The sequence below is a fragment of the Diadema antillarum genome, unplaced genomic scaffold (assembly GCF_040938485.1).
Source record: "Diadema antillarum isolate AM-2024a unplaced genomic scaffold, OU_Dant_1.0 seq00002098_RagTag, whole genome shotgun sequence".
NCBI lineage: Eukaryota > Metazoa > Echinodermata > Echinoidea > Diadematoida > Diadematidae > Diadema > Diadema antillarum.
Window position 1 is genome coordinate 463033 of NW_027272742.1, and position 27018 is coordinate 490050.

Sequence of the window (27018 nt, forward strand, 5' to 3'; positions counted from 1 at the left end):
TGACATACAGCGGTAGCCTGGTGGTCCAGGGCCACTAAAAATTGATGTTGGGCCCACAAATTTCCAAAAAGCTAACCTTTTGGTGTCCCGATCAGGCAACTATGATTCAAAATTGATTGTCACATTTCCCATTATTTCAGCCCAATACATTTCTTTCTCAGGCCACCAAAATTTCGAATTCAAAGATTTTAGTGGCCCCAGGCCACCAGAGCAAAAAAGTTAGCATCAAGCCCTAATATATGTATTAACACACGAAATACACTGCTGCTATTGGCATCACCAAATATACTTAAAGGGATCATATAGTTTTGGTTGAGACATAACTTCAGGTTTGTAACATATTAGGGTAAGATAATGAGAAACCTCTTTAGGAATATGAAAGAGCATGTAATTCCACGAGGAATTCAACATTTGTTTGATGAAAATTGGCTTTGAAATGGCTGAGATACTCAGAACTAAGCAATCCTACTAAAAGGTGGGACCCACCTTTTATTACGATTGCTTTGTTTCACTTTGTTTTTGGATGTCTCAGCCATTCCAAAACCGATTTTCATCAAATAAACTTTGAATTCCTCTTAGAATGGTATGCTCTGTACTATTTCATAAGTGGTTTCTTGGTATCTCGCAAAAAGTTAAAAACCAAATCCTCATCTCCACCAACACTCTACCATCCCTATAAATATGCTTGAATAACTGCAACATTTAATACATTTACAAATGAAATGCATCAACTTGTAAGCTGATTATAAATCTTAACCCTGCAAAATCCCAAAAGGCCTGCTTGAGGGGATTTAGCAGCGATCATTTCGGGGACAACGTCTTTGCATAGCTTATCTTGTGAACAACGAACTCTGCCTTGGATGAGGGACAGTGTAGACTAAAAACACATCAGGCTGGCACTGTACTCACTGGGAACACAAAGAAGATGATGTCTGGCTGAGAAGCAGTATTCCTTGGATTGTGCAAGGAAAGAAATCCTGCAGATTCTTCTAGTCATGGATTGCTTTAAGCCCACCGCACACTGTACGATCAGACCAGTCGCACGACTAGAGAGGCGAACCAGGTCATACAACCGGTCGCACGACTCGACACCGCACACTCTATGATCAGACTACACAGCTAGGCTTACGACCATTCTGGCTTTATGGCATTATACTATAGCGTGATTGGCTGAAAGCCCACCACTAGTCGTGAAAGTTCAGCGTGTCAAATCGTTACGACTGGCACTAAGATCCAGACACACGACTAAAAACTGGCAAGGCTGGTGACGTCACACTTCCAGTCTTAAGGTCGTACAACCAGTAAATCCGTGGCAAAGTCGTGAAGTTTGAAGTGGCTTTTAGTCATAGGAGTTGTAGGAGAAGCTTTTTCCAGACTGAGGCAAAGTACCAGGTACCTGCTGCAGGTAGTCCATCTCTACAAAAACAAAACAAAAACAGAAAATCAATAGCAATGCAACATCAGAGAAAAAATACTCTGTAACGTCTACAGAAAACATCCTTGGAAATCAATAAGAAAACATTGCAGTTATCACCATCAAATCAAAACACATTGCAGTTCCTTTATTCCTCTTTTTCTTCTCCTTTGTAATGGACAATGAAGAAAGGCAAAGGCAAAGAAGAAGATTTATCAGGGAAATTTTAGTGGAACTGTTACAGCTACCTAGTCAAACATTTATGAACTTTGTTATTTTCCACTTTTGTGCTGGTGAAAGAGAAATTTGCTCTAAATATATGATATATGGATACAATGACAGCAGAAATAATAGAACACATCAGTGAAGTTTGACAAAAACTGGACAATCCGTTCAAGATTGTGAATTTTCAGTTTGGGTTAAAGGGGATGGCTAGTAACCGATCAATGGGAATCAGTGGGAATGCTGAGGGATGATTGTTCCAATCCTTGTGGGATTCATTCAAGAGTACATTATATATCTACTATTGTGTGAAAATTATTTGCTTCAGAACGGTCTCATATTCAAGTAATGTGCAGATTAATGCCCCGTCACTGACCAAGCACGCTAACCTGGAAACATAAAACTGCACATTACTTGAATATGAGACCATTCTGAAGCAAATAATTTTCACACAACAATAGAAATATAATGTACTCTGAAATGAATCCCACAAGGATTGGAACAATCATCCTCCAGCATTCCCACTGATTCCCACTGATCAGTTACTAGCCATCCCCTTTAAATGTGTGTTCAATTGTCACTGCATTGCTTGTCTGCATTTGCTAAACATTTCGTCTTCCCCTTTTGTTTTACCTTTACTGTCAGGATTTCAAAATACCAAGGACGTGCTCAAAAAGCAACCATAGCAGTGTCATCAAGTGAGAGCCAAAAGGGGACAACTCCATAGACTCTGTGCTGCAGTTAAAGTACTCTTATGCCCACACATCACACACTGCATCAGAATATAATCTGAGCTTCACTTCCTAGAAAGTTGTTATGAAAACAATTCTTGCTGGAATGACAAGTGTCATGGTTAGAACAGGATTGGCTGTTGCTACAAGAAGTCGTTATTTAAGCAAAGGATTGATATCCTAACATCATTATAAACAAACCGAGACCCTGGTCTTTTACAGCTCACCATGGCACTCACCTCTCATTTCTGTGACGGCAGTGGAGTCATCGTAGTGCATCGACCCTCCGGCTCTGGGCAGGGTGATGAAGTCTAGACTGCTGGCTGCCAGGTTGTGGTTGGCTGGTTTGTACTGCTCCACGGCAAAGTTGTACGACAAGGCTACAAACAAACCAAGAGGAAAGCGCAAATCACTCACAATTCATATTAGATGTGCAACGTTGCAGATGGGCTTTGCGCGCTGCACTGCAAATTCATTTTCATAGCAGTTATCTTCAGAGAAGAATTCTACTACTAGCAAATTTTGTTTGCCATGGAAAGTACACATTCCCTTGACTTGTTACTGACCAATATCATTCCCCTGTTTTCCGAAAGATAAAAGTCTAGTGTTCTATTATTATGCCTGACAAGTGAAAGTATGTTCAAATTGTCTTCATATTTCTTTATATCATTTTCCACGTAATAGTATGACATCACAAAATTGTGCAGTCTTCTCATCCAGTGACGGTGGCACAGACTTTCAAAAAATTCATAACTTTTCAACAGATTGTCCATCCCTCCTCAAACTTTCACTAATGTATTTGACTAATACATCATTAAATTAGTCAAATAATGTATTTGACTAAATGAAACTGAACTAACATTGCTGCAATCATTCAAGCCACATGAATATTTAGGTTTGATTTCCCATTGATTAGATATGCAGTCTCTTTGATTGTTACCATTACTGTGACCAAATCCTGGTAACTTTAATACATGAGCATATGTAATTAAGACACACAGGCTCATAGACAAGCAAAGATGGAGGCATGAACAATACCTGCAGGGGAAGGGATGTACTTCATGTAATCAGGACGATTCTTCTTCTCTGGCGGTCCTGGGTGCCACTCCATTGCCTCCATGGATTCTCCTTTACAAACAACCATACAAGACGAAAGAAATGATTGACTAACACAAGACTGAGACAAAAAAAAAGCTGTTCCCTGCCTACCATGAAGTGACATATTTCCTTAGGCCCCCATCTCACTAGGAAGGCGACCATGGTGACCATGGCGATTTGTGACGATTTAACAAATCGTGGCGCGATCACCGTCCGTCTCCATTTTTAGCCTCTGAGGCGATTACACTACATGCTCAACCTGCGCTGTAGGCGATAGTGCCACGATGATAATACGACTCTGCCATGTTGTTGCCGCATTTCCAGGCTGACAAGACGAGCTGCTTCTGCGATCGAACCGACTGTGTTGCGATATTCGTACGCTTATCAAGACCTTGCTACAACAGTGATACGATCGGAGCGACAGTGATACGTTTGTGCCGGGCTCATGCTACGATCTCAAGCAATCGGGGTATAAAATGGGTTTCATGATTGAATTTCTTCAGGCAGATGTCAGTGTCAAACCAACATGGATATGCAGAATATGGTTTTACCCTTGCATCTTAGCATTCTTGAACACACCAGTTTGAACCTGGGGGGTGTTTCATCAACTTAGTCAGCGCTGACAAGTTGTCAGTCACTGACAATTTCAGCAAAATCCTTGGTTTTGATTGGCTGAGAGGCTCTGGTCACTGACTGTTACTATGGATATTGTCAGTGACTGACAACTTGTCAGCGCTGACTAAATTGATGAAACACCCCCTGATGTGAAATTGCACTATTGGTTAAGTCATCCATTCGATTAAAAGGTAAAATGTGAATATAATATTAAAGAACCAGCTTATGAGCAAACTACAAATTGTATCCTACAATGAGACAAACTTATGAAGATATATATGAAAAGACTACAACTTAATTTACTTTCATTGACTTGGAATGGTATATGATAAACAAACAAACAGAGTATATTTGTACTGAGTGTACGTGGAAAAATCAATTTTATACATTTTTCTCCATGTCCACCTTCCTGGTCTTTGCATCACTTTCTATCGTTCATGGTTGGTTACTGTTACGTAATGCTGTAAAAGTGGTAATTTTCATGGGCGATGGGGGCCGCTTTTGATGCGCTTGAGTTACGCCTAACGCATTGCCACCCCGTCAAGAGTTATGAATGTGGCTCTTTTAATGCGCCCGTGAGGCGATTGTGATATGCTCTAAAGCCACGGCGACCTCCTACGGAAGTTTTGGACATGTTCAAAACTTCCGTAGCGAGGTCGGCGACCATGGCAACGGTGGCAACCCTCCGCGCTTCTGAACTGCTCAAGATACAATGGAGAAGATTAAAGCGATCAAGCCACGATCCGCCGCGCTTTGTCGATTTTTGATGATCGTAGCGAAATCGCCGTCTAGTGAGATGGGGCTATCATCATTGTAGTACGCTTGTATGCTCGGCAAAGAATGTAGTATGCCATCATTATACGCATTAACAAGCACTGAATAATAGGCATTTATCATGATTGAATTATAGACATCAGATAACAATGAATGAAGACAATGCACATATATTCATCAAAAACAGACAGAGTGATGAGTATAAGCCACAATTGTATCCAAGATTTGCTTCTAATCAAAACACATTCTGCATTTGACCTTTCACATTTCCAACCTGGACCCTTCCAAAATGTCCATTTTGTTTTGTTTTGTTATGTTTTTGCATTTGTATTTGCTTTTGCTTCTGCTTGTTTGTTTGTTGATCTTTTTTTTGGTTGGTAAAGATTGTTGTTGTAGTTGTAGTTGTTGTAGTTGCAGTTGTAGTAATAGTTGTAGTTGCAGTTGTAGTTGTTGTTGTAGTTGTAGTTGTTGTTGGTGGTGGTAGTGGTGGTGGTGGTGGCGGTGGTATCTCCACAGTTTTCACAGATTCATAGACTGTTGGAAACCCTGGTACTCACCGTACACCCTCTGAAGGACAAGGCGCTGTCTGAGGGCCATGACTTGGGGGTCGTAGGTGTGTACCAGTGGCCGGTTCCCGCCCAGGGCCTTCAGGAGCTTGCGCCGGTAGAATCGGCGCCAGGCCAGCTGGATGGTGCAGGCCGCCACCTGCCGCTCCCAGTTGCTCTCGTCGCGCTGCATCAGCCGCCGCAGCTGCACCTCGTTGACTGTCTTGCCCATCTTGGTATTCCGCTGCCGGTAGCTGACCGGTCAGAGGCAGAGGAGACAATAGGGGACAAAAGTTATCATCACTCAAGGGTCGGCGAATTTTGTGATCCTCTATCATTCCTAATTCTGGGCTGTCTTTACATGACTCAAATGTCTTAGGTATTGAAAAGTTGGCTTATTGATAAGGCTCCACATATATGACGGCTTTTTACAACTTACACATCATGGAAGAAAAATTCTAAAATCAGATGGTTATCATGTATCCACAAGTTTCCCTCTTTACTTGAAGCACACACTCACACTAATTCAAATAAAACAACAGAAAATATTATACTCATCATCATCATATTCTTACCCCGAGATGTCATCAGTACGATGATAAAAAGAAAGATACCCGAACCCGCAATTCAAGATGACTGTTGTATGTTCAACGTAAAATAACTAATAACAAGGAAAAGTAGAAATTACGCGGTGCGTAACATATGTCCCCGCCGGAAGTAGCATTTTGTAACAAAATGTGCAATATAGGTAAAAAATCAAGGTCAAAGGTCAAAGAAGTCAAAGGTCAAAATTCTGTGTAGAAGTTTTGAAGCCCTCACCTAGTGCCATCACATAAAGCAAATGGAATCGAAATTGGGTTAGAAATGGCGAAGGAGTAGCATTTTGTAGCCAATGTACAATATAGGTCAAAAATCAAGGTCAAAGGTCAAAGAAGACAAAGGTCAAAATTCTGTGTAGAAGTTTTGAAGCCCTCACCTAGTGCTATCACATATAGCAAACGGAATCGAAATCGGGTTAGAAATGGCGAAGGAGTAGCATTTCGTAGCAAAATGTACAATATAGGTCAAAAATCAAGGTCAAAGGTCAAAGAAGTCAAAGGTCAAAATTCTGTGTAGAAGTTTTGAAGCCCTCACCTAGTGCCATCACATAAAGCAAACGGAATCGAAATCGGGTTAGAAATGGCGAAGGAGTAGCATTTTGTAGCAAAATGTACAATATAGGTCAAAAAATCAAGGTCAAAGGTCAAAGAAGTCAAAGGTCAAAATTCTGTGTACAAGTTTTGAAGCCCTCACCTAGTGCCATCACATAAAGCAAACGGAATCGAAATCGGGTTAGAAATGGCGAAGGAGTAGCATTTTGTAGCAAAATGTGCAATATAGGTCAAAGGTCAAGGTCAAAGGTCACGACAGAAATTCTGTGTAGAAGTTTCAAAGCTCCCATGTAGTGCTATCATATAAAGCAAACAGAATCAAAATTGGCTCATAAATGACAGAGAAGTAGCAAATTGAAGATTTTGATCACACACGGACGCACACACGGACACACGGACGGACGGACGGACACACGGACGGACGGACGGACACACGGACACACACACGTACGGAGCCCGTTTCATAGTCCCCTGCTCGAACTCGTTCGGCGGGGACAATGAGAGTGGGTCATATATTATCTGAATCTGCCTTTTACTACTCTTTCTCTTTTATCCATCCAGACATCTTGTAGATACAATACTGTTCATATCAAGTTCGTACCGATTTTCATCCATTATATCTATTTAGTAAGTAGATTAATATTTCTGGGATTATACCAAATTTATAGAGGCTTATGGATTTATACATAGACACACAAACACTTTATGGATCCATAAACGCACAACTAAACACACATGCATGTTTGATAATAGAGGTACTGTATACACCATATATTTCGCGAGTCTAAATTTTCGCAAATCGGGAATTCCAGACGATTTCGCGAGTGGTTAAACTCGCGATCGTGAAATCCTGTACTGAACGGAGAAATGTACACACGTACGTCACATCCACATCTGGACCAGGGTCAATATTTTTGTGTGTCTCTAATTTCGCGACTAGCATCTGACTCGCGAAATTCGCGAAAATAAAAACCTCGCAAAATATTTGGCGCAGATATTATAATGCATACTTGCGCCATGCATGCTGGATGACGGTTGCTGCTTTCCTCTTCCTCCTCATATCAGCCAGCCTCATCTTCTCCCTGCCCACCACCGCCTTCCTGCCAGCCAGCAGCCTCGCCCTGTCCCCGTCACCAACGGCCTCCGTCAGCGGCTCCGAGCACGGATTGCGGCTGCTCCCCGAGAGGAGGGGTGGGGCTATTGCCATGGAAACCCCATCTCCGTCAATCATCGCATGAGATGGATCTTCACTCAGAAGAGATTCGGTGTGCTCAAAGTCTTCCGAGTAAGCATCCATCCCGCCTGGATGTCCTGCATTCGACCAAGTCACAAAGTGTAAAAGAAATTACTTTATGGTATTGTAACACCCAGCTTTTCATATTTCTGTCCAAATCAGAATGAGATATTGGGGATGCAGCTGATGATCTGTACATCAACAGAGTGGAGTAAGTAGTTGCATGTTGCTCATATCTACAAAAGCCAGTTCTCATGTATAGATGCAATCTCTTATTCATAAACAAGGCAATCGCCAAATTGTGTCTCGTCCATTCGCGTACAAGGAATTAATATTTTTTATAACTCCCAGAAGTTAATTGACCTGCTTATGACCTTTGACCTTGTGGTGACCTTCAACACCCTAAGGGACATTTACCATCCAAGTTTGGTCACGAACGGACAAAGGGATCAAAAGTAATGAGCCATAATCGAAACGCGCCATAAAAACTTAACATTGGGCCCTAAAAATTTTGTTGACCCCTTTCTGTGACCTTTGACCTTGTGATGACCTTTAACTCCCCAAGGGACATCTTCCATCCAAGTTTGGCCACAAACGAACAAAGGGATCAAAAGTTATGAGCCATAAATGAAATGCGCCCTAAAAACTTAACATTGGGCCCTAAAAGTTCGTTGACCCCTCTGTAACCTTTGACCTTGCGGTTACATTCAATTTCCCAAGAGACATTTACCATCACCCAAGTTTGATTGCCATTGTAGCAACATGTGCTGAGTTACATGTAAGAGAGTCTTGCAAGTAAACTTAAACGTATGACCTCAAATGACCTTTGACCTTATCATGTGACCTCTTATGGCACCAAAACATGAAGGTACCCCCAGTGCATCCATCATCCAAGTTTGATTGCCATTGTAGCAACATGTGTCGAGTTACGTGTGATAAGAGAGTCTTGCAAGTAAACTTTAACGTATGACCTCAAATGACCTTTGACCTTATCCTGTGACCTCCAACGGCACCATAACATGAAGGTACCCCCAAGTGCATCTATGACCCAAGTTAGGTTGTATTCCAAGCAACTCATGTGAAGTTATTTGTCAAAAGAGAGTCTTGCAGGTAAACTTTAACATAGAAACGAGTCTTGCACATACTCTTTAATATATGACCTCAAATGACCTTTGACATCATCACATGACCTCCGACAACACCATAACATGAAGATACCCCTAGTGCTTCTATCACCCAAGTGTGGCTGCCAATGCTGTAACAGTTGCCAAGTTATGCATCATAAGAGAGTCTTGCAGGTAAACTTTAACATTTGTGACGGACGACGGACAACGGACGGACGACGGACGGACGCCATTTGGATCCCTTAGTCTCGCCTTGGTGGGCGAGACAAAAAACGGTAACACTCTGCAGGTTATTGAGTGGCCATATGACTTATTAGTATAAAAGTGGATATTTTAGGAGAAGTAATGTTTAGTGCTAGGCCAAATAAAATGAATTCTGTATGTTTTTAATTCCATGGAATCAAGACAGTATATTGTGGTTCATATCACAAGCAAATAAAAAACACACAAACAAAAAAACATCACAAAGTAACATCATCAGTCCAGCATGTGGTTGCCAATAGTTACCATGGTTGTTGTTGCTGTTGTTGTTGTTTGGGTTGCCACCCCCAGCAGCTGTCCATCCATTCTGCCTGACCGAGGACCGGGTGGATCCGCTAAGGTGTTCGGAGCCACCTCCTCCCCTTCGGTCACTCCCCTCCTGGTAGCCTTCATCCTGGGAATCGGTCTTCTTGTTCAGCTCTTCACGTTTCCTGATACAGGGGGAAAAAATGATAGTTGGTTTATTTTTTTGTGATGTGACTCACAAATAATAAGATGATTGTATACATGAATATAAATTTATCATCACTGAATATCTATCATTTCTGTATGTTCTCAAATTACACATTATTGTATTTTCTTTCCCTTCTGCACATACTCTTTGCTTCTCTGCTACATAAAAAACATAATGATAACGATATCTAAAATGATTACAGGGATGTTCACAATAACATCAAATACTAAAATAAGAGTAATGCTTATATCATGAGTAAGCAGAAAAAAGAAAAAAAAAAGAAGAATGTGAGGGAAAAAAGAAATGGAAAGAAAAGTATAATCAAGTATGACTATGACCATTACTGCATGTTTCAACTCTCTATTCAAGTTTATACTGCATAATTCTTTTTTATTACCAGTCACATGTGACCGTCAAAAAAAAATAATGAAGTTGGCAATTACACCAAGCTCACTCATGTCAAGCAAATGGATGAGAGTGATAAAAGTGAAAGGCGGCCTCTTACTTGGCTGCAGCATCTTTCCGGAGCTGCTCGTGCTTCATCAGCAGCATCTTCCTCTCCACGAAAGTCTTGCGAACACAGAAGCCGCGGAAGCGTGCCTGTGGAACAAAGATTTAAAACAGTGGAGAAAATGTCCATATGATTCGTCACTCCATACACCAGGGTACTTTTATAACCCGGGGCACGGCGTTGTGTTGCGGCATCTCATGTCCATTATCATACAGTTGTACAATGTTGTCACGGCAACTATTTTCTCATTATCAGCGCCGGCATAAATCGGCGTAGCAATAACAATCATAATGCCGAGTTTCCCTCCACGTCAACTTTTTTTACAGCAAAGAGAACAACAGAGCATGTTAATGAGAAAAATAAAAGAAGTTATTGTTTGCATGCATATATTGTTGCATAATCACAAACAAGAAAACATTTTTGTGCATAATAAAACTAAGAATTATTTTTACACTTTTTTGGTAGCCCAGAGTACGGCACAGAAAATAAAACACAATTCAACAAAATGGCGTATTTCTATTTGGTACCCCAGGGTACCAAATATCACATCATATGCTGCATCCCCTTTTTCTGTTGCTCTGTCTAATGGTACAATGTGCCTTGGTAGCACTGTCTGCTACCTTATCATCTTGGGCAGAACGGCTGGGAAGGGGTCATTATTATTCTTCTGTTTAATACCAGGAGTGCAATATAGTCTACACTTAAAAGGGTTCCTCATAATGCTCTTCGTGAGTAGTGAAATAGCATGCTTGTGTGCTCAAGCTGTGACTCACTCACTACAAGGACTTTGAGTTTTGCTTTGTTTTGTTTTTCTTTTGTGTTTTTTTTTTGGGGGGGGGTGGTCACATTTAACAAAGGACAACATGATTTTGAACAGTAACTTTAGTCTAACTGTGCCTTTGACCCATAAAGTTACAACCTTTTTCAGCTAAAGAATGACCTAATACTTGTAGATTCATCTTGTCTTCCTGGTTGCCATGTTTTTTCATGCTTTCTTACATTTCCATTTCCATCAAGATTACTGACTGGTTCCTTTAAGCTTCCTAAGAATTCCTAGGAATGTGAATACACAGTTGGGGTCATATGTATAGTATGCTGTTGCTTCTTATTGCATACCGGTGATTTGGGCGCCTATCCACAAGATCTACTGTACGTTTCTGGAATATTCCAGATCACAACGACATGAAACAGATTTATTCCTACCAAGAAATAAATGTGTAAATAAACCCATAAACAAACAATCAAGCAAACATGATTTCCTATTCTCAATACTGCATTTGCACTTGTTCTCACATGAAACTACTTGCAAACTCCCACAGAGCGTAAGATGAGCATTCATTTACATAGTCTGTACGCTTTTCAGATCAGGAAAGGGGAATTTCCAACTCCATCCCTTCAAATATCCACCTCCCGATCCCCTCCTCCTCCATCAAAAAGAAAACAGAGAAATAGATAGGTGGGTAAATATGACAATAATATTTTCAGAAGTTGTCTTTGCTGCTCAGCATGAAAAACTTAGAAACATAATCTCCCAACACTTCAACGAAATCCTTAATAGACCACCACCAATAGAAGAAGCAGACATGCAGGAGGCGGAAACTGACCTGGAAGTGGATACCCCCCCACCTCGTAAAGCTGAAATTGTAGCAGTTATAAAATCACTCAAGAATGGGAAAGCACCAGGACAAGACAATTTGAATGCAGAACTGTTTAAAGCAAACCCAGAGTTTGCAGCAGAAGTACTCCAATCGCTGCTGTTTGCAATGATATGGAATGAGAAGAGAATACTAGAAGAATGGACAGAACATGTTATAGTTTAAAAAAACACCAAAAAGGAGCATTAAAGGGGACCTCCGGATGATTTTCAGACTTTTACATTTGAACAACTATAAATTATTTAAACTGAGTACAGAGTTTCAGAATTTATAGTGATTGGGATGAGGAATAAGAATGTTTTCAAAATTCATAACAAATTGTAATGAACAAGGATGATGACATGCAGCCTCACCATAAGAATGCATGGGTTGGGGCTTAAGGTAGCAGAACAAAAGAAGAAGGCATGCATAGATTCTTCACAGGTGAACTTGTTGAGCAAGCGCTACTGTAATGGAATTACACTGCTACATTTCTGAAATATGTGAGGCTCTGATGTCATCAACACTGTTCAGTGTAATTTGTTTAAGATTTTCAGTTAATTGGTTTCTCTGCTAAAGGACTGAAATAAATTCCACAAATCTATACATGGAGCTGTCGATTTATGTACTACATGATGTGAAATTATGAAAATCGTCTGGAATGCCCCTTTTAGCAACTTCAATAACTGGCATGGTGTCACACTCCTGTCAGTTCCAAGAAAGATCTTAGCGAAAATCATCATACAGAGAATAGCGGGTGCAGTAGATGAAGAGCTCAGAAAGGAACAGGCGGGATTTCGAAAAGGAAGAGGTTGCACAGACCAGATATTCACACTAAGGAATATCATAGAGCAGTGTACTGAATGGCAGCGACAGCTGTATATCACCTTCATCGACTTTGAGAAGGCATTTGACAGTATACACAGGGATAGTCTGTGGCGAATATTCCGAATGTATGGCATCCCAGAGGAATTTGTTCTTCTTATCAAAAGTTTCTATAGCAATTTCAATTGTCGAGTTGAAAATGGCAACATAGGTTTTGCAGTGAATGCAGCTAAATGTTCCAAACCCCTCACCCACCCATGTTCCCAAAGAAGAACTTTCAACAACAGAACAGTATACTCACCTAGGAAGTACAGTTAGATGTGATGGAGGAGTAGGGATTGACATTCGGAATCGCCTTAACAAAGCCAGAAATGTATTTAGGATACTTAACAAGGTGTGGCAGTCATCACAGTACGGTAAAAAGACCAAAATGAAATTGTATCAAAGCTGTGTATCATCCACTCTCCTTTATGGATCAGAATGTTGGAGGATGACTGATAGTGATCTTACCAAGCTCTCGACATTCCACACACTAAAAAAAATCGAAGGTGAATTCTTTGTATGCATTGGCCAAACATGATCTCCAATGAGAAGTTATTAACACGATGCAATATGGAAAACATCGGAACGATTATCAAGAGAAGACGATGGAGATGGATAGGGCATGTTGTTAGAAAGGAAGAGGACAATATTACCCACACAGCCCTCAACTGGACACCTGAAGGCAAACATAGGAGAGGACAGCCCAGGAACACTGGGCGGAGAATGGTTGAGAATGAGCTAAAGCAAAATGGGGGAACGATGACAAGGATGGCCCAAGACAGGCAGAGGTGGAGAACCTTTGTTGCTGCCCTACATGCCGATCGGCATAATGGGCAGTAAGTAAGCAAGGTATGATCTCCCAACAACAATATTGCAGTGAACAAAAGCTAAGTGTGACTATTGTTCTTATTTCCATGTTCTTTATATTCTTATCCCGGAAAAAGCCCATGCAACCCCAAACTCCACTCTTCAAAACATTGTGGTTGCAGCGCTTACCTGAATACGTGTAGCTGCCATGTCCCTGATGCCAGTGATGGACAGGGCCCCCTGTTCCACCATGTACTGCGAGACCTCGTGGTGGTCATTGAGCAGGGCGTAGTCCAGCGGTGTGAAGCGGTCCTCGGTCAGCTCCATGTGGTTGGGGAAGGCCCCATGGTCAAGGAGGAGCTTGACCGCATCCAGGTAGCCAGTGCTGCAGGCCCAGTGGAGAGCTGTCATGCCCTGTGGGTAGAAGGCCAGCCAGCTAGTTCATCTGTGCTCTTTGTATAACTTTTCTGATCTTTTTTTGGGAAAGACTTTACAAGACCCTAAAACCAGAGTCTCAGGATAGTCTAAAAATGAAGACAAGCTGCCATTTAAATGTTCCCTTTACACAACTTACTGTTATTCAAAGAGTCATACAGTTTTAGGTATTGGTAATGGTTTGTGAACTTGCAATTTTTTTTTAAATCGATATGTGCGTCTACTGTACCCATCACACTTTTTCCTGGCACTCTCTTCATTAAAGTCCTACCTACACCTATGCTGCCAATGTTTATTTTAAAACATCTTGATAAAATAATTTCAAATGACACAGCAAGTCATAGGAGAGAGGCATATCGCCATGGTTACCTCATTATCCTGGAGGTTAGGGTCGGAGCCCTGCTCTAAGAGGAGAGTCATGCAACGGATGAAGCCTCCGTACGCCGCACACTGGAGTGGGGTGCGTCCTGCATTGTCCTGCACGTTTGGGGTGATGTCATGCTGCATGAGCTCGTGGCACACACAGGAGTGACCCCCTAGGGCAGCCCTGGATGAGAGAGGAAAGCACACAGATGTTGCAGGTCTCAACTTTCAGATTAGCATTTCATAAATTATTCTAGTCATCATACACATGACAATGGTGATTATAAGTATAAGACTAAAGTCATCATAGGCATGACAATGGTGTGATAATAATTGGATAAGACTACCAACACCTTCATCACTTCATACTCCTCATACTGAACAGTGCGATTGAGACAGCAATTACACAGTTTCTGCACGTACTATGAAAAAGGCCATCACAATTATATCTACTAGCCTATATAGTGCAGGTTGACATGATGCATGACACTACTTCAATTCTCTGAAAAGCACTCCTTTACAGTTTCTTTTTTGCAATTACCTGATTCAAATTTGTTCCAAGGAAAAGAGAGGCCCTCAAACCTTCATGTTGTGCCATGAGCTTGCAATTACAGTTTCTGCCCATGCTGTAAAAAGGCCTTTACAATTAATTCTGCTGGTCTAAACATAGTGCAACCTGACACAGTATATGACACTACTTTAATTCTCTGTAAAGCACTCCTTTACAGCTTCTATTGTGCAATTACGTGATTCAACTTGTTCCAAGTAAAGAGAGAGTGGCACTGCAATTTTCATGCAGTGCCATGGAAAATAAACAAAGCACTGACTTGTTCTTCAACAGCACATTGGCTTGTGCTTTCTATGTCAACAACCTCTGTAACATCACCGAGACCTTTATTACAAGGTGTTGACAAATCACCAGCAATTCATAGTCAGGATTCTAATTTGAACATTAGTTTCATGAGTTCAGTACCATATTTCACTACACATCGACTTGCTGACACAACATACCCTCATTTATAAGTTTTATTTGTTGAGATGTGAATTTCCTTCAATTTGTCTCCCTCTACAAATGAAATTTGTAAGATCACAACTGCTGATCTGTAATTGACAGATTAGCAGTTGCAACCTTACAAATTTCACTTGTAGGGGGAAACAAATTGAAGGAAATTCACATCTCAACCTTCATCCCTCTGATTAATATTCTTGCCTTTTATTTGTTTTTACTATTTTCTTATTATATTCTACATTTTGAAGGTGAATAACATACCAATGGAGAGGCGATCTCCCTTCCTGGTCAACAATCTTCACCTGTGCACCTCCTGGAGAATAGATCAAAACAACATTCAAGAAGAGTTCCAACAATGGCATATAATTCAGTTTACATTCTCATTTATCAATTGAGTAAAAAGGGAGCTTTCACAGTGGTAATGCAGATGTCAGAGTGTAAATGGTTTTTGAAAACTTTGGCAGTTGGCACAGTTACGAGTTTGAAATCCTGCATACACTCTAATTTACAATGGTAATGGGCCACAGCAGCATTGGACAAGAAGCTACGGTGCAGCACAAGGAATGTGATGTTACGTGCACATTTGCATGTGGATAATTTGTAATTAAGCTGATCTACAGGGCTGTGCATATGAGAAAGTGCTTGTAAAGCAGAATGGCTTGAAGAAAGTACTACCATCAAGATTGGTTGTTGCCTGCATCACACAGCTCACTACATCACCTTTCAAAAATTGAGGGTCCTATTGATGGATAGTGTACTACAATCCCACTTACTCCCTTGCCCGGGGCTGCTAAAACTTTCCATAGGGTAAGTAATGTAAATACCAGTTGCTTGTGAATTGTTATGGGCCCTTGCCCGTGTTCTTAGCAGGAGAAATATCTCTTGCAATGACCTCATGGATGATTTGAAAGAAATCAAGCGAGTTGTGCCCTCATGCAAACATTGCATAGCTGTGTTACAGCAGAACACAAACAATAGTACACAGCTCAATAGATGACTTTCATAGATGATGCCCTTATATTCAATCACTATTATGACAAAATTATGCCTGAACTTTTTCAAACTATACAAAGCAAGCTGTTCTGCAGCTACAACTTTGTCAAGAATCTTTCACTGTGATTTTAAGTAAACAGCAAATTACTGCATAAGACTTGACTTTACCTTCAGCCAGTGACCTCATGACCTCCAGATGACCCATCTCAGCTGCCCTAAAGAGGGGCGTGTGCTTCGTCTGGTCTTGTACATCCACAGCAGCTTCATGCTTGAAGGTTGGAAACAAAAGGCAATCACATGGATCAAAATACTTAGATGTTTCCTCAGCTTTTTTGAACGGGAAAGAAGCTCCTTCTTGTATGACTATCATTTTGAGATTTCTGTGACTCTGGAATCTGTACCATGGTACAGTTGGACAGAATTTGGATACTTGTAATACAAAGACTTAGAAAGCATGGTGATGTTGGTATTAAAGTGAATATCTCAAGCCAAAAATAAAAGGGAGTCTGTGAAATGAGTCATTTATACACATCAATTCCAATTTTTATTTGCACAATCATTAAAGATGTTTGTGTCCACAAGATCATTTCCTCAAAACTTAACTTGTCAAGAATATTAGTTAACATGTTGTAAAATAATATGTCACCACATAGATCTTGCAGTATGACAATTCTCAAATATCAGACAGTTTGTGGGGTTTTTTTTAACAACAAGGGGTTTAGGAGAGCCAAAAAGGAAGAAAATCTGTAATGCTCTAAATGACACAACAGTGACAGGACTGCTCATTGCTACTTACCCTGAGTAAAACTCCGACAGTGCTGGCATGGCCTGACATGGCAGCTGCATGCAGAGCTGTTAAAAACAAAACAAACAGAAGGGGGGATAAATCATCATGATTTTTTTTTTTTTATTTGGAGTCAACATTCTCTTCTGCATCTGTCCACTGCAGTGCCTTGGAGTTTGGTTCTTGAATCGATTATTCATGACATACTTCACTAGACATCTCCACTACTTGAAAGTTTATCATGATGATATTCATAAAGTCAGCATAGATTTTGGATTGTTCAGACAAGCCATAAAGATTGATTGTAGATAAGCCAAAAAGCTTGATTGTAGAAGATCATTCACTGACAATAACGATAGACAAAAAATAATTTGCATGTTAGCGATTTGTTGATATTTATTTCCCTATAAGCAAATGATAAGTACTTCTGCTCCTTAATATTTCTGTTTTTTGAGATTTTTTTTTTTTTTGGGGGGGGGTTTTCAATCTTTTTTTTTTTTTTATTTTTTAGGGGGGGGGGGGGTGTGTGCAAGGCTTACTCTTACATCTGAGTTTTAATGACTCGGCGGCTCTCATTACCATAATCAGAAACAAAAAGAAAGAACAAAAACATAATGCCTCCGGTACCCTTTGAGGAAGAGGCATAAAGATGTGTTTAATAACGTGTTTTGAGTCTTGATTTAAGACTATTAATTGGAGATTTCTTGATTTCTAATAGTAAATCATTCCAAAGTAAAGGAGCTGCACAAGCAAATGCTCAGTCTCCTGATATCATTTTTTTGTTTAAGGTGTAGGGATATGTGGAAGGGGAATGTCTTTATTTTTATCTTATTTGATTTTATTAATGGTTTAAAAGAAAACTACCATGGAAGCCAAAACAGGCCGAATTGAGGTAGTTTACACAGTAATACAACATAACATTAACAATATCACATACAAATTGCTTATGAAAAAAAAGACTTACATTACAGATAAATATGTATATGATAACATTATTGCATATTCATTCTACAGCTCAATTTCCAAAACACAGATATAATATCAAAAACCGCCAGACATTAAAACGTTCATATAATACAAATAGAAATGCATATGATTACAGTCTTGAACACACTTGGCACTTTTACCCCTTCACACACAGTGTACACCTCACTTTGGCAAAAACTTTGCACCTATTTTCATACACCCACTGTGCATTTTATGAGTGAGTCTATGAGAGTTAACTCGACCAAGTTTGACACTAGCTAGGACTGTAGTGTAGTATCAATCCCAGGCTGCTCGCCACCAATCCTTACCTGTTGCTCCCGTCTTGTCTGTGGCGTTGATGTCCTGTCCGTATCTCATCATGACCTCCAGGACACCATCGGCCCCCTTGCCCGCAGCCCACATCAGGGCGGACCGACCCTCTAGGTCCGGCTCGTCTGTGATGCCTTCCCTCTGGAGGAACAGCTCCACCGTTTCCTAGCAACAAGAGAGAGAGAGAGCAATATCACATGGCTTTAAACTCTGGCAGAACTCTGGCAGTCAGTAGATGTGCTTTGTTTTTGTTTTGTTGTTGTTGTTGTTTGTTTGTTTGTTTGTTTTGTTGTTGTTATTGTTTTTGTTTTTGTTTGTTTTTTGGTGTGTGTGTGTGTGTGTGTGTGTGTGTGTGTGTGTGTGTGTGCATCAGCAGGGCTCCTCTTTTCAGCCTTTTGCCAAGATGAAGGTACATGTATGTCAACCTTGTAGAACAGCACTGCAGTATTCTGAGGGATGAAAAGGTGTGTGTTGTATTGGCTGGAAAGACATTTTTTTCCCCTTTCCTGCCATAGACCTCCATAATTAAATGATTTGGGAAAGAAGTTTTTTCTACAGTATTTTTGCAAAACTAGGTAGATAGTACTGCAAGTACTACAAAAAAGTAGCAGTCGGCATCTCTGGAGTTGGCATAAATGGTGTGTAATCAAACATCAGACACGTATGCAAGAAAGTCAGATGGAACTTTATAGCACAGAATTGTATGGCATAGAAGAAAAACCTTTTCTCAGCAGACAGATCCAATCTCGTAAATAATATATGGAAAAATTAATCCTCTCACTCCACATTCTACTTTTGCTGTATGTTTATTTTTGCCAGAAACCTTTATCACTCGGTATTTTAATGTATACACTGCAATACATAATGGTATATGGACTGATGTCTATTCAATGACTTTAGGGTACATTCTATCTTAACAAACCTCTTGCTTGTGCTAAATTGTACCTGCTACACTTTGCAAACATTCCATATTCCACATTCTATCTCCAAACAATTTTATTACTGAATAAATGTATGAATTGAATTGAATTGAATTGAATTGAATTGAATTGAACTGAATTGAATTGAACTGAATTGAATTGAATTGAATTGAACTGAATTGAATTGAATTGACTTGAATTGAATTGAATTGAATTGAATTGAATTGAATTGAATTGAACTGAATTGAATTAAACAAACACTCACTGTGTGGTTGTTTTGTGCTGCGTAGTGGAGGGGCGTGGCGCCGTTGGAGTCTGAGCAGCTGTAGTTGGCATTCTTGTCCAGCAGTATGCCTACCATGTGGGTGTGACCCAGGACCGCCGCCCAGTGCAGCGGGGTGCGGAACATGTTGTCCAGGACGGAGATGTTGCACTTGACCAAGGGTGTCTGCAAAACGGGAATATGAAGTAACCACATTCAAACTGAACACTTGACCACTAGGTCAGAGAGAAATTGGAAACTCAGCAACAGCAGGCTGCTCAGAATTTGGCTAAAGAATTTTGGGATGGCAATTCCTGTTAACTCTATATGTGTCCAGGTACTTGGTTTAACTTGTGAAGCTTTTCCATCAGCATTCAGTATTCCAACCAAACTTAACCTAGCTGTAAAAGTTAGCAAGCTTACTCAGGTGTAGCAATGTACCTCAGTCCAACGAAAGGCCATGACGACAGAATGGGGATTGGGGAATTGGGTACTTTCTATTCATTGACATTCACTCTCCAGTCTCAGCAACAACAACAACAAAAAAGAAAAAAAAAGTAAGGCCTCAGACATAAACTTCAGATATTGAGATATTGTACTCTTTAAAGCAAAGGAGTCATTTATGTTAACACCCATGTTTAACACAAGGAGTATCTATCTTAATGCTCCTGACTTACCTGGAAATCAACAAGTTGCTGGACAACGGAGGTGTTGCCATTGGCAACGGCAAGGTGAAGCGCTGTCCTGCCCTCGTAGTCCTGCCAATTTATTACACTTGGTTCTGTGTCCTGCAGGGGATAAAATAAAAAGATGATTTACTTCCAAGAAGATGAGATTTGGTCGAATCTTCCAACACTGGACCCTAATTATGATATACATCAAAGGCTGTAAAGCAGTGCCTCATAAAGGATACCTAAACACAGGAGCTATGAAAATTACTTTGCACTAGAGGCTGCTCTGCTGATCAGTTCGGTAAATAACTTTCATCTGGACATTTTTGATGCAGGATGTAGTGATTCTACCACTAAGAAAAGGCTTGCTAATGCTTTTTTACTTGGAACAGATTCCTGGAAAAAAAGTACATTACCCCTAGGGGGTATACACTAAATATAGCTGCTAAATGTGTTTTAGTGTGCACACATACCTACACACAAACACACACATTTACAAACTCAAATTCACATTCATAAATGATAAAATTAATATTGGGTTTACTCCGTATCAGGGCGATCACCCCCCCCCCCCCCCCCCCCCCATCCCCCGCTAAATACTAGTCAGTGATAAGGTTAGAGTAAAGCTAAGGGTTAGGTTAGAATTAGGTTCAAGATTAGGATTACGGTTTAGGGGAAGGTGGAGGGTCCGGGGAAATTGCCCAGGGAGTAATTGCCCTAGACCCGATGTGTACTCACCAATATCAGCTGGACCGTGCTGATGGCAGTAGGGGAATCCCCAGCATTAGCTGCCCAGTGTAAAGGGGTTTTCCCATCTGTGTCTGGGATGCCAATGTTGGAGCTCTGGCATGCACAAAGAAAAAAACAAACAAACAAACAACATGCCCACAGTTAATGAAATATAACTGTTAGCCAATGCAAACTCCACTATTTCAGTATACAAATGTAGCTGAACTACAGGTACAATGCTCAGCTTCATTTTGGACATGGCAGTCTCCATCACTATCCACATCCCTGTGCTGTCAAAGTGGTGAGACGGACACACAGGAATGCAGTTATCATACTGTCATATGAACTGCAGTAATATTTAATTATCAGAAGTTATATCATTGTGATTGCTCATGACTAGTCATTATGATGAATTTTAAGGCTAGCTGGTGGTTCTGTGCATTCAATTATGATATGTTATATTGGTACGGAGTTACAATGTAGATATGTTTTTGGGCACTGCAATGGTCACTTTGTGCTGTTACGTGTCTCTATCAATGGCACCAAGATGGCACTGTCCATTCTATATCATTTGAAATAAAATATTAAAGGCATTTATATCATTTTTGAGAGTGGCATCTATGAACCGCACTGCCGTCTGTGCTCCAACCATTCATTTCATGGGACCTAAGGATGTGTGAAATGCTAGAACATGTAACAAAAGATGGCATGAGGTTGAGAGTTATTGTTTTCAGGGCATGGATTGTTTTAACCCTTCAAACCTTCCCTGCACCACTAAACAACTGATATTCCATGCAGTATTATTGTTAAAGGTACATCAGACAAAGTTAAAATCACTCACATGTTTGATCAACATCCTCACTGCTTCCTCATTGCCATAGGAAGCACTCCAGTGAAGAGCAGTTCTCTGTCATATGAAAAGAAAGGGAGAAACAAACATTATACTACTACTGCATAAACCAGAGTCTGTCTGATTGTATCTACATCAAATCATTAGAACCCTACCTCCCCGCCCCCTTCTCCTCAAGACATGTGGACATAATTTTATTCAGCTGAACTTCACAAAAGAAAGTCTAATCTCACCTAGGGCTTATGCAAATTTTGACTGCACAATGAGCATGACACACTGCATATGCCAACAGACATCCAGTAAAGAAAGCACGTTGACACATGCACATGCAAGGTGCAAGGTACTCTTATTTCATGTCTGTTTTAGTCCGTGGACTAAACTTCAACCACAAACTACCTTCGTGAATTTGGGCCTTTATGAATCAACCTGGTGAGGCAAATATGCACGTGAGCGGGCATAAAAATAGCCTATAACATGTAGAGAAAACTCAGATGACGCAAGCTATAAATAGATCAAGTTTGATAAGCGATTTTGCGCATGCTCAGAACAGGTTTTTTTTTCCCCCTCTGAACGTCCCCGTCGCGAAAAATCTAAAGCTCCCTAATCATCCTCCCTTTGTACCTTGGAGTTATCCTGCTCGTCCATCTCTCCAGGCAAGAGCTGCTTCATGATGAGGGCCAGGCAGCGGGTGTCCTTGTGTCTGGTGGCAAAGTGGAGGCACGTCTGACCGTCGTTGTCCTTCTCCCGCCAGTACGCTCCCTTCGACACCAGCAGCTTGCACAGTCGGAAGAGCCCCTGTACAGCAGCATGACAGGTGAGAATTCATGAGGTGGTGGCGCGAGTCACAAACACAATGAACATGTCATTAGAATTCCTTATGAATACCCCACAGTAGTGCTTTGCATTTTACAGGAATAGGCTGCATATTGCATAATAAACATGTATGATATTTGAGGAGCTACTTTCAAAAAGGAAAGTACAGAGGAAGGACAGCCATTAATAATAGCAAAATACTATCAATTTTCAATCAGTAATAAAGTTTAATATTGCATGCTACAAGAGTACGTTCGGGTTGTTTTGAAATATAGACCAATCTAAATTGCACACTGCTTCTCTAAAATTTACTAGAGATTTTTCCAAGTTATCTTTGGTGCCTATTCCAATGCGATGAAGAATACACTCAATTCTAATTAAACCAAGAAGACAGAAAGATACACACATAAACAGACAGGTTTGGCTGACTGCTCTTTAATATTTCCTGACTGTGAACGTCTTCAGAAATTAAAGAAAAAACAGAAAAGCACTGTGAGAGAGCAGACCTCTGCCAAGCAGTTCATTTCTACCCATGACACATGCATGCTGAAAATCATCCAATTTTCTTAATGATAAAGAAGCCTTTGTTTACCTCATCAGATTCCTGCATGCTGCAAGGCGACTTGAGCAGAGCATGTGCTTCTAGTGCAAATATGCAAACCTCATGTACCTGTAGCTCGAACTGCCATGTTCATTGACCCTATTTGCCAAAAGCTACAAAATCCTTCAAAAACTCATGAATAAAAATTCCCGGACCACTACCAAAATTCAATCATCTATTCCTCGTGCCATTATCAACTTTTCCTGCAAGCTTCATCCAAATCCGTTCCCAGCTTTTGGAGTTATTTTGCAAACAGACAAACAAGAAAACCAACGCTGATAAAAACATAACCTCTTCAGTGGAGGTAATGAAATGCATAATGCTCTGAGACAACCTCATCTCCAATGGAAGGGGAAGGGGGATGCCTACAGGTACGGTGTACAGTGTATCTCCTGACCTTGTAAGTTGCCCAGTGGAGGGCTGTCCTTCCCCCATTGTCCTTGGTGTCCACATTTGCGCCTTTCTTGATTAGAACTTCGGCACACTCCAGGCGGTCAGCGAGGACGGCGAACATGAGGGGCGTGCGCCCAAACTGGTCCGGCTGATCCACCTGCTTGGGATAGGCTGTTTCGGGATTGAACGCATAAACAATGTGAATAGGATCTGATTACATAGTGCTCCATGCAATCTATTGTAAAAGGATCCATGACATTTGCTCCTGCAACAATATTGCTCCCATGAAATCTCTGCACGCTATTAAAGCCAAACACAAATTCTACCCACAAACGTAACCCTAACCCTAATCCTAATCCTCACATCAAACTAAACCTAAAACCTATCACAACCCTAACCGTAACCCTAACCCTAAGTCTTTGGAGAAAAAAACTAGAATATTGCTACGGCGACTGATATGCCTCCGCCATAATGCATGGTTCTCCTAATAGGTCTACATTGTATAGTACAATGTCTTGACAATGTGTGATGACAGTTTCACACAACTGGCAAAATATTAAAATGACAGGTATGACACAAATGTGCTGAATGTTCACTTTCCTAGAACTAGGTTCAATTGGATGAATGACTAAAATGTCAGAGTGCAGGTATTTGGGGAACTGATGATTTTTACTTGACTTTTGACCCTTTTATAAGTTTATGCATTGAGTAATTTTCAAGGTATTGAGAAAAAGTATAATTTCAGTATCAAATGGGAAAATAGCATTATCTAAACCTGGCCTTTGACCTTTGACCTCACAGTTCCAAAGAGAATCACTGTCAGGTTGAACATGCATAAATATGTAAGTTTCATGATGATACCTTGAGTTACTTTCGAGATATGGAGGAAAAAGTGCAATTCAGCACTTTCACTTGACCTTTGACCCTTTGACCCTTTGGCAAGAAACTTCCCACAGAATATATATTGGGTAATACATGCATACATCAAGTAAAAAAAAAAAAAAAAAAAAACTTTAGGCATTGCATAAATATAAGGAAAGTAGTGATATTTTGAGGAGTTGACCTTGACCTTTGACCCCCTGACCTTTGAATCACGACCCCCAACTTCCCTAGATAATCACTGCCCATTGGAACAAGCATATATACTAAGTTCCATGAAGATACCTTGAACCATTTGCGAGATATGGAGAAAAACATGAATTTTCAACCTTTTTTTTCACAAAATAATCTGTGACCTTTGACCTTTGACCACGTGCCCCTAAAATCCAAACAAAGTATTATCCCCCCAGGATATACCCTCATACCAAGTTTGATGTAAAACCACCACACGGTTCTTGAGATATCGACAAAAACAAAACGGGATGGACGTACGTAAGGACGTAAGGACGGATGGACGTAGGGACGGACGGACGGATGTACGTACGGACGGACGGACGGATGACCCGAGAACATAATGCCTCAGGCCACTTCGTTGGCGGAGGCATAAAAATAAGATCGGAGCAATTGTCACAGCTGCAAATGTTGTAGCAAACACATGCTCAAACAATAACACACACAAACACATATAACAGCCATAGCAAAACAAAACTGGGGAAAAATCCCCACACACATACAATGTATTTCACAAAAGTTCCATTTCTACAGTCTTCTTATCTAAGGGAGCGGGGGTGGTTACCATGTACTCTCCTCAAAATCAGCATTGAATTTTATACTGAAAACTGCGCGTTTCTGAAAATGTTCCTTAACCCGCCGAGGACGAGTTTTGTGTCTATGGGAAATACACAGTACGTGTTGTAGCAGAATCAGTCCATCCTCAACGGGTTAATCTTTCCAAGAGAGGGGCCCCGTTTTATCAAAAGATAAAATCTATTTTAAACTTCCTTACCACACAGGCTGCCATAGACTTTAACAGTTGAAATCAACTATATAATCAATTTTAACTCTACATAAAACAGGGCCAGGATAGCACAAAGAAGCAATAGTAGACAAGCCTTGACTCTAAAATTGAGATATACAGTCTCATGTTTCTTGCTTACTCCTGAAAAAAAAAAAAAAAAAAAAATCTACTGTTTGCTACAGACTTTGAAATTACCAGTTTAATCTAAGCTCATACAAATGGTAAAAATAATTACCTATGGGGAAACTGAATCTCATTTACACACTATCGTTCACTGCAATAGTTGGCAAATGTACCTAGAATACATACACTGTACTGGTTTATGCACAGCATATTATCCCATTGTTGATACGACACTAACCTTTCAGGACTTTCACAAGAGCATTTTTCTGCCCGTTGACGGCGGCTGCATGGATCTGGGTGGCTGGGGAGGACACTTCTCGCTGCAGGGAGGTGCTGGATTCCATGACACCTGTCCTGTGGGCCGGTGAAACCTGTCCCTTCACGTCAGGTATGGTCTTGTCCCCCGTAGAGGGCGCTACCTGCATCACGTCTCCTTTCTGCCTTTTCATCTGGTATATACAGAGAGGACAAAGAGAGATGGCATTCAAGATGAAAAAAAAACAAAAACAAATGAAAAAAAAAAAAAGCTGTACATGCGAAGCACAGGTGCCAACCTTGTATTAACAGCATTGCAGTTTTCTGACAAGACTGAAAGGGGGCATTTTCAGTAGAAAATCAGTATTTCTACTTTTCCTGAAATGGACATACATGTAATATGTAGGTCTACAGCTGTGGAGATGCAATCTGGGAAAAACATTTTTTTTCCATGAAACATACAGCATCGTTTTTTTGCCCCTTCCTCCCCCCCCCCCCCCCACCACAAACAAAAACAAAACAAAACAACAACGTCAGTGCAAAACAGTACAAAATACTGCCAAAAAAAGTTACACTTGGCATCTCCAAAATAGGAAATCACTCCATTGTGTTTTCAGTCTTTAAGATGATACAGAATGAGGTCCGTCAAGTACAGATCTCCCTCTCTCTCTCCCTCTCTCTCTCTCTCTCTCTCGTCTTTTTTCTTTTCTTTTCTTCTTTTTTGATGTATGAGTATTCATCTTACCCTGCTGCGGACAAGCAGTTTCCTATACATGTAACACACACACTTCCTATAGACACCTGCCAAAGTACCATGTAATGTACAGTATGCTTGTGATTGGTCTTCACCGGGTTAACATGCAACAACTCACTTCACACTTCAGTCTGACACGAGTCATGTGATTATCAACGTGTTGTAGGAAAGTCATCAGAGCTAGAGACTTTCATCATGAAGAAATTAAAAGAAGACTCAAATCCAATTTTTTTCCCTCTCTTGCTTACATATCATATGACTGTGCATTCTTTCTTCTTCTTTATTTAAATCAAGGTCTGTACAATACATTACATGTGTACTGTTTTTTGAGATGTACATTGTAAAGCATGTGCTTCTACAACTCCTTTTCCCTCTCAGAATCAGTACACCTGTACTTAATTGGGGCACTGTTGACATCTTAAATGCAA

At 40.6% G+C, this 27018-nt stretch overlaps 1 protein-coding gene across 1 annotated transcript; it reads right to left on the reverse strand.

Moving 5' to 3' along the window:
- Window positions 1-1339: 1339 nt before the first annotated feature.
- LOC139713932 (uncharacterized) lies at window positions 1340-26030 on the reverse strand. The gene is made up of 20 exons (XM_071625651.1): window positions 25820-26030; window positions 23566-23732; window positions 22376-22549; window positions 21746-21811; window positions 20914-21018; window positions 20182-20292; window positions 19508-19690; window positions 18322-18487; window positions 17039-17094; window positions 16411-16510; window positions 15511-15562; window positions 14247-14424; window positions 13632-13856; window positions 10129-10223; window positions 9416-9600; window positions 7561-7861; window positions 5412-5653; window positions 3406-3495; window positions 2607-2747; window positions 1340-1416 (listed from the first exon to the last, which is right to left on the reverse strand). The coding sequence occupies exons 1-20, from the start codon at window positions 26028-26030 to the stop codon at window positions 1340-1342; spliced, it is 2925 nt and encodes a 974-aa protein (XP_071481752.1).
- Between the last annotated feature and the right edge of the window lie 988 nt (window positions 26031-27018).

Bases quoted from the DNA above. Each gene is read 5' to 3' on its own strand.
- LOC139713932 (XM_071625651.1), bottom strand. From the start codon at position 26,030: ATGAAAAGGCAGAAAGGAGACGTGATGCAGGTAGCGCCCTCTACGGGG. The intron at 21,812-22,375 runs GTACAAAGGGAG...TTCATATGACAG, and splicing joins ACGAGCAGGATAACTCCAAG to AGAACTGCTCTTCACTGGAG. The intron at 10,224-13,631 runs GTAAGCGCTGCA...TTTGTTCCACAG, and splicing joins TGGCAGCTACACGTATTCAG to GCACGCTTCCGCGGCTTCTG.